Below are 15,363 nucleotides of genomic sequence, written 5' to 3' on the forward strand. Positions count from 1 at the left end.
CCTGCTGTTACTGAATGGCAGGGCTGGGGTAAGGCTCAGAGGAGCGGGTACCTGTGAAGGCGAGTGGTCCTTCAGCAGATCCCCCTGCTCAGAACAAGTCTTCTTGGGTGACTGAGGAGAACCTCTCCTCAGACAGAGAAACAAGTTTGTCCCCAAACCATTTCTCCATGGCAACAATCACCACTGGCTTCAAGCTTCTGAAGGTTCCCCAGTAGGATCCTCTGTCTTACTTGCTTCTCTATCCTCTCCGAATCACCTGGTATCTAGACACCAGGTAGCAGCATTAAGTATCTAGAAAATCTGTTGTTTAGTCACTAAGCTGTGTCCCACTCTTTGCGACCCCATGGACCCCATCAGACTCCTCTGTCCATGGGATTTTTCACAGCAAGAATACTAAAGCAGGTTGCCATTTCCTTCTCCAGGGGATCTTCCTGACCCAGGGGTCAAACCTGTGTCTCCTGCATTGGCAGGTAAATTCTCTACCACTGAGTCACCAGGGAAGCCCAGTCTAGAAAATATACTTAATATATGTTTATTGAACTGGATAGGACTCATATAGACTCATAGTGAACACTTCCTTAAGGGAGGTGCAGCTGGAGCACTATAGCAATTAAAAACAGGGGATAATTTCTTCTGGCTATAGAAGATCAGAGGAGATACCTTGGAAAGTTCAGAAGTTATTAACACAAGGCTGGCTAATACAGTCGATGCAGACATGGAAAAAAGAGGTTCTGAGCAAGGAACTCTTTATACAATGTAGACCAGTGGGCGCATGGCAAGTCTGAAGAGGAATGGGATGAGATAATACATCCACAGACCAAAGCCACACGATCATTTACAGAAAGCAAAAAAAAAAAAAAATCTGCATTCTTTTTAAAAACAGAGTGCCAACACAGACTCATTTGCCCCTTCCTGAGCTTTTGCCGCTCAGGCTGTTTCATCAGTCAAATCACTTCCTCCTTATCTATTCATTGCCATTTCCCAAACCTGATTTGGGCACCATACATGTTTGCGCCTGGCTATTTTAAATATTTCCCATCAGCTGCAAGCAAGATACCTATTTATCTTATTGCTGCAAGCAGAGCTGAAATGATCTGGCATTGCCACGAGGCAGACAGTTATTTCATGCCCTGCTAATTCCTAATGTGGTAACTACAATATTGCTCCTACTGTTAAAAGAGGTGCATTTTTTTCCTTCTTAATATGTGGCCTAAGTGTCCAAATAAAGAACCCCACTTCTAATAAGGCCAAGTCCAAAAACATAACCCTGCCAACCGCTGCCATGTTCCAAATGGGGCATTGAGCTTTCAGGCGTTCAGTTGAGAAGTCAAAGCAGTTTTCCATTCTTTCAGACAGCACAAACAGGTCAGCAAAACAAAACTCTCTTTACTGCTGAAAATTCCAATCAGAGGCGATGGCAGGCCTTTCTGCCAGGCGGATGGCTCAAACGAGGAGGTTCCTTTCCACCTGGAACAGGCTCTGGAGGGAGGATGTGTTTGTGCTACCCACGGGCAAATCAACAACCTCTGGTTCAAGTCAACAGCCCACTGGTTCTAAAGGCAGGATGTCTATGGCAAGGAACACCTTGTGACCAGAGCAGAGACAGCCTTGTCCCCAGGGGATGAGCGTCTGGTGTGCAAAGGGCTGGAAGAGACGCTGACATGTTGTAAGTCTGGGCACCTGTTGCTTTAAATCATCTTAGCTATTTTTCAACAGCCTCTGTCTCTGTCCACTGATATTCCCCATCCCTACCTTGCCACTGTCTGGCTCCTCCAGCACCTAGTGCCCCATGTCTGTCTTAAGACCAAGTCTGCCTTAGGACACCTATGTGTCCTCCTATCCCAGCCCTCAGGAAGCCCCAGTTGTGAGCTTGATTTTTTTTTTTTTTTTTTGTCCCCATGAGATGGGGAGTGTTCTTGATGACATTACCACATCTTCAGTACCATTCCCAGTGATGGTGGGTAGAAAGTATTCAACAGCAGGCTGATGAACAAAGGGTAGGTGCTGGACTTGACCCGAAACCCTGCCAGAATGCCGAGGGCAAGTGCTCACACGGTAGAGCCAGGTGGGTCTTGGCTCAAGTCCCAGCTCCACAATGATTCAGGGCGGGATGTGGAGCAAGGAAACCCTCTCAAGGTGCCATCACTTCATCTATGAAGTGGGTGTAACAGTATGTATCTGGCATGGATGTTTTGAGAAGGGTTGAGTGAGATAGCATACCTGGCATATAGGAGAGTCATAAGCCTGCAGCCAGGTGTGGCTCCTGGTATGACAGCGGTCCCCAAACTTTTTGGCACCAGGGACCGGTTTTGTAGAAGACAATGTTTCCACAGGCTGGGGAGTGGGGTGGGGATGGTTTGGGGATGATTCAAGCGCATTATACTTACGGCGTACTTGATTTCTACTATTATTACATCAGCTCCACCTCAGATCATCAGGCATTAGATCCCGGAGGCTGGGGATCCCTGTGTGATGGGACTCCCCTGTGTGATGGGACCCAGGCAGTAAGGGTGTTGGGAGGTCAGCAGCCTGGATTCTAAGAAACTGGGCACTTTCAGGAGAGAGGGGTGCAGACAGGGCTGGAGACAGCCAGAGAAGAGACCCATGAACTTGAAAAGAGCTCTTCTAGCTCAGCTCGAAGAACATCTCCCTGGGCTGACTTCACCCAGAGCATCCCAGCCGTGGTGCGGCGATCCCAGCGGCACGGGGTCACCAGATGAACCTCTCTGCTCTCCAGGAATACACCCCACCTCCCTGCCAACAACAGCTCGTCTCCCCGACCCAGGCCCCAGGTAAGCAGGCATCAATCTACATGGTGAGCAGGACCCGTTTCAGGCCTGCTGAGATTTCATCTCACGAAACATTGACACCACAACCACCTTCTTTTTTCCTCCCTGCCAACCTCTGTCTGTCATCTCTAGAAACCTTATCGAGCTGGCTTCTCCTTGGCTTACAGACAAGACAACTAATCACGGACCTAAGAGCTCAACAGCCTCCAAAGCAGCTGCCCGCATCCTGGGCCAGGATGAGAAAATCAATGTGCCTCTGAATTGCTGTCTGTGCCGAGGGCCCCAGCCTCTGAGAACAAAAGCAGCCAGGCCTCAAGCAGGTCTGTGAACAGGGCTGGAAGTTTTCCTGGCCTGAGGGAAGGCTTACAGCAAGTGATGTGTTAAACGGTGGATCCAAATATCTTTATCATGCCCTTGAACAGAGGAAACTGGGCGGGTGGTAGAAAAATCACATCCCCAAGACCCAGGCAGGGCTGTCTGCCTCACCCAGCAGTAGGGGTAGCTGGCGGGTGCCGTGTCTGGCATGACATAGGTACTCAGTCAACAGAAACCACTGGATTGAATCCAATGAAGAAGAAAGTAAAAGTGTTAGTCGCTCAGTCCTGTCCGACTCTTTGTGACTCCACAGAGTGTAGCCCGCCAGGCACCTCTGTCCATGGAATTCTCCAGGCAAGAATACTGGAGTGGGGTGCCATTCTCTTCTCCAAGGGATCTTTCTGACCCAGGAATCGAACCTGGGTCTTCCACATTGCAGGCAGATTTACCATCTGAGCCACCAAGGAGGACTGAAAAAGGAAGAAGGGCCCAAACTGAGAAGCCCCTCCCCTTGTGAGATTCAAAACCCACCTATGCTCACATGGCAGTTCCCACCTGCCTACTGTCCCTGGAAGGACCACTGGGCTTCATCACTGGTCTAGCTCAGAGCAAAGGCAGGCCACTGACAAGTGGGACTTGTCTTGCCAGAGAAGCCTTCCTTTGGGACTGTTTACAAATCCTGCCCACGGTAGACAATCCACAGCAGAGGACTTCCATGAACACCAGAATGAACAAGCTCATCCCCACGAGTAACTGAGAACAACCCCAATTCACACTGAACGGGGTACCTTCTTTCACCTAGCAGCAACGAGAGGCAGAGAAGAAACGGCCATTCTCAGTGCTAGTGGGAGGGCGGTTGGCACAACCACTTGGGAGCAATTTGGCCATATCCAGTAAGATTGAGGGGCTTCCCAGGTGGCACTGGGCACCTGCCTGCCAATGCAGGAAATGCAAGAGACGCGGGTTCGATCCCTGGGTCAGGAAGATCCCCTAGAGGAGGAAATGGCAACCCACTCCAGTATTCTTGCCTGGAGAAATCCCATGGACAGAGGAGCCTGGCGGGCTACAGTCCATGGGGTTGCAAAGTCAGACATGACTGAGCAACTGAGTAAGACTGAAAATTCTCAGACCCTACACCCAGCAATGCTAAGTCTTGCACAAGCAGGCAAGGATCATAACATTGACGCAAACATCATAATGCTGGAAAACTGGAAAGAATCCAAAGTCCACCCACCAAGGAGGGTCTCAAATGCTCCTAAGTTGAATACTCCAGAACAGTTCAAAGGGATGAGGGACTCTCAGAATCACATGGCTAAATGAGACAAGTAAGCCAGGAAACACTATGGAAGTTAAGACACACAGTCCCACCCAACTGTAAGACCTTGGCTTACAGGAAGCTTCTTCTCACCCAGGAAGCTTCTCTGATTATCCCAGGCCACTCTGAACCCCCAGGACATGCCTCTTTAAAGCTCAGCCTTCCATACTGCTCAGCACTGTGAGTGACTTTTACGCACATGGCTTCCTCCTCAATTTGAAGGCGAGTTCTTGGAACACAGAACACTGCTCTTATTTTCTCAGTAGACACCACACGGCCCTCCCTGCACAGGGTAGGGCCACAGGTAGGTGTTTGCTGATCGACTCAATAGGACAGCTCCCCAAACTCATTGGGATCAGCCACCACATCTCATTGGGTGAGAGCCTCACTCTTACTGTGGGGTCTCACTGGGGGGCCTCACTCTCCAAGAACCTCAAGACACACCCCTTGTGATGCTGCCAAGGCTCCTCCAAGCCTGCCTCCCATTACTACCTCCCCACCGCCACTCATGCCCGGAAAGTCATGGAAACCCGCCACCACCTTGCCCATCCATCCCCTTCCTCAGTGGTCTGAGGGTCCAATCCACCTCCCCGCCACCTCTACACATTAGCCTGCAGGTAAAGGAGCCACAAATAACCCCAAACATAAATGTGGCCTAAAAATACCCATAAATCATTCTGATTCCACCCAGTGATGATTCTAATTTACAACACGAAGGAAGAAAATGAACACTGGGGCTTTTTTCCCCCCTGAGCTTTGGCTGCTGCCAAGCCAGAATCCCACTCCACTGTTATTAACACTTACAACCAGAAGTTCCAGAGTTATACAGCATGGAGATGAAATCTACCAGATGCCTGTGGGCACAGGGGCTGAGGGCCATGGTTTGGGTGTGAATTCCCACAGCCTGAGTGGCCCTTTATTAGGGGCTCCACCCACACTTGTCACTTTCTACCTATCCCTTCATCAGGGGAGATCAGAGCAAAGTCCCGTCTTTCTCTGGTCTCCTAACAATGGCTAATCTGTTTGCACAATCACCAGCCACAGTCCAGGGGCTGGGTCTGGAGCAGCCAGTTGAGGCAATCTGCATTTGAATGTTCTCTGCAGTCGCTTCTTTCTGGGCTGTGCAAGCAATGAACCCAGGAGAACAGAGGAAACTGGGGTTTCTCCTACCCCAGCTTTTTCTTTGTTCATCATCATAAAGCATTGTTATTAGGTGTTTAAAAAAAAATGCAAAAGCATAAAACAAAAGTTATCTCTCTCTGTGGGGCAATATAATAAAAGCCATTGGATGCTATTTTTAACAGCCGTAAAAGCACATGATTAATATAGAAGAAGTCGTAATGACAAAGTGCGTCACAAAGAGCATCAGCGTGGAGGGTGAGCCGTTGAACTCGAGTGGGTCCCGGCCATCAATCCTGATACACTGGAGGACCCAAAGTGCCAGTGGACTCCGGGAGGCCCCTTTCTGGCCACTGTGAAATCCCAGGTGGACTGCGGCCAGCTTCTGGTCCTGGTCCAAGACAGGAGCTGCCAGACTCCCTGGGAAGATCCTTTACGAGGATCAGCAAGAAAAGCAGAGAAGTGGGTGCTCTCACTAACTTGCAGGCCAAGACGCATCACAATTCAAGTTCCCTCTCTCCTGCTATGACACGTGGTTTGGCCCCCTCAAACAATGGAAAAGAAGAACCAGGGGACTCTCTCCGTGGCTCCCTAAGGGTGAGAGCAGGTAGGGTCAGGACAATACCAAGGAAACCAGACCATACCCTGTCTTCCCGCAGGCCCCAAACTGAAGTTGGCACAACATTCTGAGATGTTCTATGCAGTGCCCACCTCTGCCCCAGCCCTGCAACACACCTTGTTAGCCCATCTAATGATCTTCAACATCTGCGAGCTCCCTGAGGCTGCAACACCCAGAGGGAAACAGAAGGATCTGTCAGTAGAGGAAGGGAAGCCAGGTTCTGGTTGGGGGCCACCGGTTCCCAGGGGACCTACTCAACTGAGCACCACCTGGAGAGGAAGATGCCACACACAGCTCCCCATTCCCTCACAAACTCTCAAGGCACTGGTGGCTCCTTGGGATCTGCAGGAACCTTGCAGATCCCAATGTATATGCCAAGGACTCTCAAGAATCAGAAACACCCTAGTTAAATCCGATTTCATGGAAATCGTAAATGGAGACTATTAGGGCAAGAAGGTAGTAAAAAAGAGAAACAACAAACCGGGTCTTGGCAAACAAAAATGCCTTTGAACAAGAAGGGGCTGGCATCAAATGACCCCAGAGCAATTCCATCCTCTTGCAGCCTGGAATTGACATTCATGGAACAAGAGAGCTTTTCTGTTCTTTACCTCCACTCCCTGGACCTTCAGTTTCATGTGGTCCTCTCTGGTCGTTTTGCCATCTTTCCTCTTTTTCCAGCAATACCCATCTTTCCTGTATTTCACTTTCTTCCTGTTGTAGAGGATCATGGAGCCATTCTGGGGTCTGGAAACAACAAATGGTTAAGTTACCAAGAGAACCAAGCAAGAAGAAAATTTATGAAGAAAGATATCATAGACCAGTAAAAGTCTCTACAGAAAAGCAATATTCCACATTTGCTGGAACGTAATTTTTCACCTTTTATTGCTGCTCCCTGGATTAACCGTGTTTTACGGCCAGCCAAAATTTGCTTGTGGATTTGGTACCTAATGAATTAAATGTGTCAATGATAGGCTTAAAAAACATCCCCTTAGTAATATCCACCGTCTAATCAGGATATACGATGTGGGGGCCTGAGCTCTGCCCTGAAAAGCAAGAAAAAGAGAGAAAGCAAAAAAGAGCCGAGGGTGTTGTCGCAGCCTGCAATATCTTATCTCTTGTGGAAAGATTTTCTGCACATCTTTTAATCCATCACCCTACATTAGGAAATAAATAAGTTTAACGCAGACACTAGATGACTATGTTAAACACAGACCAGTGGAAGAACTAGACGCCGAGGCCAGATGCTCTGATTCATTGCCTGCATTTAGATTCCTGCTGGATGGGGAAGAGCCCTACAGCACTTCTTTCCAAGCAAGCTAAGTACCTGATTTTTTCCCATTTGGGCTTCAGCTGTCAAAGGGCTCAGTTCAGCCAGGTAATCTGTCTATTCTGTCCACAACCATAGTAAGTTAGAAAAATAGTTACCCACATGCTCATGCTAAGAGTGGGAGGGCTATTCTCTGTGCCACTTAAAAAGAACAAAGAGAATTTTCCTGAAAGGCCTCAAGTGTCAACCTCAGAGAGCAAAAGATGTTTATACTCATCCTCATAGCCATGAAGAAAGTGAAAGTGTTAGTCACTCAGTCATGTCCCTCCAGGCTCCTCTGCCCTTGGGATTTCCCAGGCAAGAATACTGGAGTGAGTTGCCGATTTTTTTCTCCAGGGGATCTTCCCAACCCAGGGTTCGAACCCAGGTCTCCTGCATTGTAAGCAGATTCTTTACCATCTGAGCCACCAGGGAAACCCCTCATAGCCATCACCTTGACATATTTTAGTTTGGGGACATCAAGGAAACAAAGAACTAAACTCTCCTGGCAGCTGAGGGCAGGTGCTGTTGCAAACCTTCCAGAATAAAGTCAGTAGCTGTAGCCTGGAACATCCTTCAAGGAAGATGCCCCTGAAAGCTACAGCACATGGTACACCCACCCTTGTCAGCTCAGTGTCCCTCTCCACCTGAAGACTCAGCACAGGGAAAGGGAAGGCCAGTGATCTGAGCACCCAGGGGACCACACAGGTCTTGTAGCTCCCTCCTAGCCAGTGTGAGACAGCTCCTGACACAAACAGGGCAAAGCAAAGGCTTTCCTCTTTTTCTAATTTAATTTAATTTTTATTCCTTAGCTGCAACACGTGGCATGCTGGATCTTAGTTCCCTGACCAAGGATCGAACCCACACCCCCTGCAGTGAAAGTGTGGAGTCTTAACCACTGGACTGCCAAGGAAGTCTTTTTTTAAAAAATCACTATATTTTTCATTGAAGTATAGTTGATTTGCAATATTGTGCTAACTTCTGCTGCACAGCAAAATGATTTAAGTATACATACATATACCCTGATGCTAGGAAAGATTGAAGGCTAAAGGAGAAGAGGGTGGCAGAGGATGAGATGGTCAGATAGCATCATCAACTCAACGGCCATGAATCTGAGCAAACTCCAGGAGACAGTGAAGGATAGGAAAGCTTAGTGTGCTGTAGTCCATGGGGTTGCAGAATTGGACAGAACTTAGCGACTGAACAACATATATGTATGTATATTTAAACATATATATATATAAAAACACACGTACATTTTGGGGGGCTTCCATGGTTGCTCAATGGGTAAAGAACCACCTGCAATGCAGGAGATGCAAGAGATGCAGGAAGACCCCTGGAGGAGGGCATGGCAACCCACTCCAGTATCCCTGCCTGGAGAATCCCACGGACAGAGGAGCCTGGTGGGCTACAATCCATGGGGTCTCACAGAGTCAGGTGCGACTGAACATGCATGCACACATTTTTAAAAATACTCTTTGCCATTATGGTTTATCATAGGATATTGAATATAGTTTCCTGTGCTATATAGTAGGATCTTGTTTATTCACTCTCTCTATATAAAAGCTTACATCTGCTAACTCCAACCTCGCACTCCATCCCTTCCCCAACCCCCTCCCCCTTGGCAGCCAACCAGTCTGTTCTCTGTGCCCAGGATTCTGTTTCTTAGATTCCTTCTGATGCAAGCTGGCTGCTGTTTCTGTGCTGCAGTAGAGGTGAGGAAGTAGGCAACCAGGCTTCCCTGGGGCCCAGGGCAAAAGCCTCCATCCCATTCTTTTCTTTTCTTTTGAACTATGGGCCATTTCACAATTGGGCACAGACCACTGATTATTGATCTCTTACTATTCATTGTCTGTAGGGAAGAAAAAAATCACTCTAGGGTGACAGCGGCTAATTGTAGTTCCCACCCAGCCAGGTGGTGTCGTTCAGTGGCCAGCTGATGACTAACCAGCAATTCCATCGGAAATCATAGACTTTCAGCAGTGACTCCCAGCACCTCACTGTTTGCCGATCACCGTGCAGTTGGTTTGTGTCAGTGCTGGTTTCCTCCCTGAAGTCTGCACCGACTAAAACAATCTGGAAACAGCTCGGCACGCTTGTCACAACCTGTCAGCTGATGATATCTGTCTTGCTCTTACCAGTCTGTATTGAAAACCTTACAGTTCTCTTTCATTTCTGAATGGCAGGAAAGCTGGAATCCAGGCCCCACTGTGCCAGGCCCTTTCCACTGCAGCCCTGTTCTCATATTCAGAGAGCCAGCTCCCTAAAAGACCCATTAGAAGGACCCTGAAGCCCAACAGCTGCACTTACCCACTTCCTAAGGAATAAGCAAAGAAGACATCACATCAAATAGATGGGTGCTGCTTGTCTTGTCCCCTCCAAAGAAGAACAAAGACACCCAAGAGAGTGTTTCAGGGACCCTCTCCATCCCAGAAAACTCATCTATTGGAGAAGATATGACATTAATCCTATCGGCTTCTCGTGAGCTAAGACAGGATTTGTGATTTGTTCTGCCCTCTTGGTCTTCCTAAACATGGTCAATGACCCTCTGCAGTGTCTTCAGGACAACTGTCCCCAGATCATAAATGCTATGGCGCAGAGAGAGTGGGCATCTGCAGACACTGTCACATTCACAGTCAGAACCACAATAGCACCCACTGAGGAAATCTGCCTTCTTCTGGTGACCTATCCTTTGCTTTCTGGAAGGGCGAGGGGCCCTGTCATCCAACCCTTCTGGCAGGACATAATCCCACAGGGAACCTAAGTGTCCAACTTAAATGGCCTTAATAAATGGAATCATCATTTTAACTCACAATAATGAGCAACCTAATAGTGTTTAATCCACCACTTTGATTTTATTAGAACTTGCTCTGCTCTGCGTCATGGGGAAGGTCCCTCCGCCCACAGTTCACAGGTCCTGAGGACAGAGAGGGAAAGCCAGAGGGCTGCAGTGGGGGCCCATGTGCCGCCCCCCCCCCCACCCAGTGCAAAGGGAGTGGTGCTGCCCTGCCTCCCAGAGAACACTCAGGAGTAAAGGAGAGCGGGGGGAAGATCCAAGGAAGGGGTGGAGGCTGGGGCACTACTCTAGGGGGAAGGAGAGGTGGGCTAGACCCCATGAGAGGGGTCCCATCAACGGAGAACTTTAGTAAGTTTCATTTCTGCCTAAAAGGGAGCACCCACATGAGAAGAGCAAAGAAGTGGGAATGGATTTGAGGACAGAGGGTGATGCAACTGCAAAGAAGCGGCACAGAAAAATCAATGCGTTTTGTCTTTTATGTTGCCAGCTCCCGGTGAGCACCAGCTCTAGGGGGAGCACGCCATGTGTGGTCTAGGTTTGCTTCTATTTCTACATCTACAACTGCATCTGTGCTCAAGTCACTCAGCCACGTCCGACTCTTTGCAACCCTGTGGATCGTAGCCCACCAGGCTCTAGGTGCCATGGGATTTTCCAGGCAAGAACACTGGAGTCGGTAGCCATCTGCTATACCTGCATCTGTTTCCATGTCTATAGCCACATCCGTCTCTCCATCCCTGTCTACATCTATACCTATTTCTATGTCTACACCTCTGTCTGTATCTGAATCGATGTCTACGTCTCTGTCCGTATCTGCATAGACTTCTTTATCTATGTCATTTTTTTTCATCCTCATGGCAACCCTATGAAGTAGCTACTATCACCATCCCCAACATAAAGATGAGGAAATTAACTCTTGCCTGGAAAATCCCATGGACGGAGGAGCCTGGTAGGCTGCAGTCCATGGGGTCGCTAAGAGTTGGACACGACTGAGCGATTTCACTTTCACTTTTCACTTTCATGCATTGGAGAAGGAAATGGCAACCCACTCCAGTATTCTTGCCTGGAGAATCCCAGGGATGGGGGAGCCTGGTGGGCTGCCGTCCATGGGGTCGCACAGAGTCGGACACGACTGGAGCGACTTAGCAGCAGCAGCAGCAGCCAGAAGATGACCGAGCAGGAGTCCCTTGAAATCACTGTGACTCCAGAGCTTCCTCTGAGGCATAGACTGAGGGGCCGGTCCAGGTTGGAATCCTAGTTCTGCCCTACTGGCTGGGGGGAACCGTGATGCCCTGAAAGCACCCCTCATCCAGCAGATGAGGACTTGGGGGTTTCCCTCCAGGCTTCCTCACTTCCTGTCTGGGTGGAATAATATGGAAGCCATCCAGACCTCCTTATAAGCTCCAGTCGCTCACAGTGGTGACTTACTGGGGAAAAGTACCTGTTTTTTTGGTATGCCTCCCCTTCCTCTCTCACGTACAGACTCCTCCTCCAGTGTTTCCTGGGACCACCTCTCAAATCAACTGCCTGTACTGAAGTCCTCATCTCAGGAGCCCCAGCTGAGAGAAACTGAACTAACAGTGACAGTCTAGTCTCGGAAAAACAATCCAAGTCCTCCATGGCAGCAGGGAGGGGAACATTAAAGGAAGAAAGGTGAACATCCACGAGCTTCGTTCTCACCAGGGAGGTTTCTAGGCAAGAAACCTTTCAGTCGGATAAACCTATCTAAAAGGCAGTAACAGAGCTACAGACATAGAGAACAAACTTGTGGACGCAGTGGGGGAGAAAGATGGGATGATTTGAGACAGTAGAACTGAAACATATACATTACTGTATGTAAAGTAGATCGCCAGTGGGAACTGGCTGTATGATGCAGGGAACACAAAGGCAGTGCTCTGTGACAACCTAGAGGGGTGGGAGGCGGGAGGGAGGTTGAAGAGGGAGGGGACATATGTATACCTGTGGCTGATTCATGTTGCTGTATGGCAGAAACCATCACAATATCATAAAGTAATTATTCTCTAATTAAAAATAAAATTAAATTAAGAAAGAAACATTTTAACCTAAGAAACTAATAGTTAGCAAAGCCAATAATGCTCTGTGCAACATAGTAAAAAGATTATGAGATCAATGGAAAAACCATTGCAGATCATCAAGGTAAAGAAGTAGGTCTAAAATTAAGACACATAATCAGTAAAGTAGATATATGCTTATATAATAGCTTATATGTGTGTGTGTGTCATATACACGTACCCACATGTGTGCACACACACAAATAAGACAGAAGGAATGTCGAAGACTCCATTAATTGAGAGAAAAAGAAAATTAAATTCCTAGGCATACATTTAATAAGAAATTCCCAAAACCTAAGGAGAAAAACTAGAAATATCAAAAAGACACAAAAGTAGTTTTCAATAAATGAAGAAGAGTAACATGTTCTTGGTTAGGAAGTGTGAGGACCATAAAAATGTCAATCTTCCCAAAGTTAATTTATCAATGTAATGTAATGGAAACAAGAATCCCAACAGAGTGCTTTTTCTGTGTCTAGAAAAATGTATTATCAAATTCATCAGGAGGGGAAAGAAATACCAAAGATAGCCAGAAAAGCTTCAATAAGGAGAACTAAGGTATAGAGGCCTGTCCTAACAGCTATTAACACATTCTGTAAAGCCTCTATATTTTAAAAAGTATGGAATCATCATACAAATAAATAGCCAACAGAACAGAATAGAAACTCCAGAAATAGTCTCACTTATACATGTAAATTTAATATATAATAAAGGAGGCATCTCAAGTCAGTACGGGAGGGAGACTGACTTTTTAATAGGTGATGCTGGCATGTGGAAAAGATAAAACTGAATGGACCCTTCACACCTTACAGTGGCATAAATTCCAAATGGACTAGAGATTTAAATGCAATAAATATAACCATACCTAACTCTAGAAGAAAATGCAGGTGAATTTCTCTAACCTGAAAGTGGAGAAAACTTTCCTAAACATGATTTTTAAAAATCTAGTAACAGTGTGTGAAAGGTATATCTGATCACATAAAAATAAAGCTGCCAGACTGTTTTCCAAAGCAATTGCTTTGGAATTTTACATTCCCATGAGCAAATCTGAGAGTTCCAAAGTCTCCCCACCCTCCCCAACAGTTGGCATTGTCTGTCTTTTGGATTATAGCCATCCTAGTGGGTGTGTGGTAGGGTTTTAATTTGCATTTCCCTAATGACTAATGATGTTGAGCATCTTTTCACGTCCTTATTAGCAATTCATGGAATTTCTTTGATAAAATGTCTATTTGGAGCCTTTGCCCATTTTTAATTTAGTTGTTTGTCTTCTTCTTTTTGAGTTGTAAGGGTTATTTACATAAAATCTGGTTACAAGTCCTTCATCAGATATGTGATTTGCAAATATTTTCTCCCAATCTATGATTCTTCTTTTTAAAACTTTTTTTCTTTTAAGGAGCAAAGGGTTTCAGTTTTGATGGAGTCAAACTTATCAATTTTTTTCTTGTATGAATCATGCTTTTAATGTCATGGGGTTTCCCTGGTGGCTGAGACAGTGAAGAATCTGCCTGCAATGCAAGAGACCTGGGTTCAGTCCCTGGGTTGGGAAGATCCCCTGGAGAAGGGAATGGCTACCCTCTCCAGTATTCTTGCCTGGGAAATCCCACGGACAGAGGAAACTGGCAGGCTACAGTCCTTGCGGTCACAAAGAGTCAGACATGACTGAGCAACTAACATTTTCACTTTAGTTTAGTGTCATACCTAAGAATGTTTTGCCTAACCCAAGGTTGCATTTTCTTCTAAGAGTTTCATACTTTTACTTCTTACATTAAAGTCAATGATGTGTGTGAGTTCATGTTTGTGTACGGTATGAGATAAAGGCCTAAATTGGTTTTGGGCACATGCTTATTCAATTGCCCCAGCACCATTTCTTTTTTTTTTAAGGATTCTCTTTTCCCCCACTGAATTGCTTTTGTACCTTTGTTGAAAATAAAGTGACCATAAACATAAGGTTTTATTTCTGGACTTCATATTCTATTCTACTTTTTATCTTTATGTCAATACTATAATGTCTTGATTGTTGCAACTTTATAGTAAGTTTTAAAGTCAGGATATAGTCCTCAAACTTTGTTCTTATATTTTGTTTTGGCTATTCTAGTTTCTTAATATTTCTGTATACATTTTAAGATTGGTTTTTTTCTTTCCATTTTGTCAATGAAAAGAAATCTTGAAATATATACAGAAACACAATAAACCTAGAATAGCTAAAAATTTTTTGAAAAATAAGAACAAAGTTGGAGGACTTATAGTAAAAAATATTTGCAAATTATATGACCAATGAAGGGTTAATATACAGCATATAGAAATAGCTCATACAACGCAACATCAAAAAATCAAAAAATCCAGTTTAAAAATGGGCAGATGACCTGAATAGACATTTTCCAAAGGAGAAATGCAGATGGCAATGGGCACATGAAAAGATCTCAATATCACTAATCATAAGGAAAATGAAAATCAAAACCACAGTGAGATGGCATATCACACCAGTAAGAATGATCATCATCAAAAAGAACACAAATAACAAATGGTGGTGAGGATGTGGAGAAAAGGGAACCCTTGTATACTCTTGGTGGGAATGCAAATTGATGCAGCCACCGTGGAAAACAGTATGGAGATTTCTCAAAACACTAAAAATAGACCTGCTGTATGACCCAGCAGTTCCACTCCTGGATATATAACTGATAGAAAACAAAAATACAAATTCAGAAAGATACATGAACCCCAATGTTCATAGTAGTATTATTTACAATAGTCAAGATATGGAAACAACCTAAGTGCCCATCACAGATAGATAGATTAAAAAGATGTTGACTCACATATATGTATCAGTCACAAAAAGAATGAAATTTTGCCATTCGCAGGAACATGCGTGGACTTGAAAAGCATTACACTAAGTGAAATATCAGACAAAGACAAATACTGTATGACATCACTTATACATCAAATCTAGAAAATACAACAAGCTACTGAACACAATAAAAAAGAAGCAGACTCACAGATACAGAGGAGTACTTTTAGTGGTTACCAGTGGGAAGAAGGA

General features: G+C 45.8%; 1 protein-coding gene across 1 annotated transcript in view; it reads right to left on the reverse strand.

Moving 5' to 3' along the window:
• The window catches only part of CAMTA1 (calmodulin binding transcription activator 1), a 947,832-nt gene that overhangs the window by 491,735 nt on the left and 440,734 nt on the right, over nt 1–15,363 (reverse strand). The window contains exon 5 of the mRNA XM_068985655.1: nt 6,766–6,901. Coding sequence (XP_068841756.1) covers nt 6,766–6,901 — 136 coding nt within the window. The remainder of the gene's footprint in view (nt 1–6,765; nt 6,902–15,363) is intronic.

This window comes from Capricornis sumatraensis, chromosome 14, assembly GCF_032405125.1.
Source record: "Capricornis sumatraensis isolate serow.1 chromosome 14, serow.2, whole genome shotgun sequence".
Taxonomy (NCBI): Eukaryota; Metazoa; Chordata; class Mammalia; order Artiodactyla; family Bovidae; genus Capricornis; species Capricornis sumatraensis.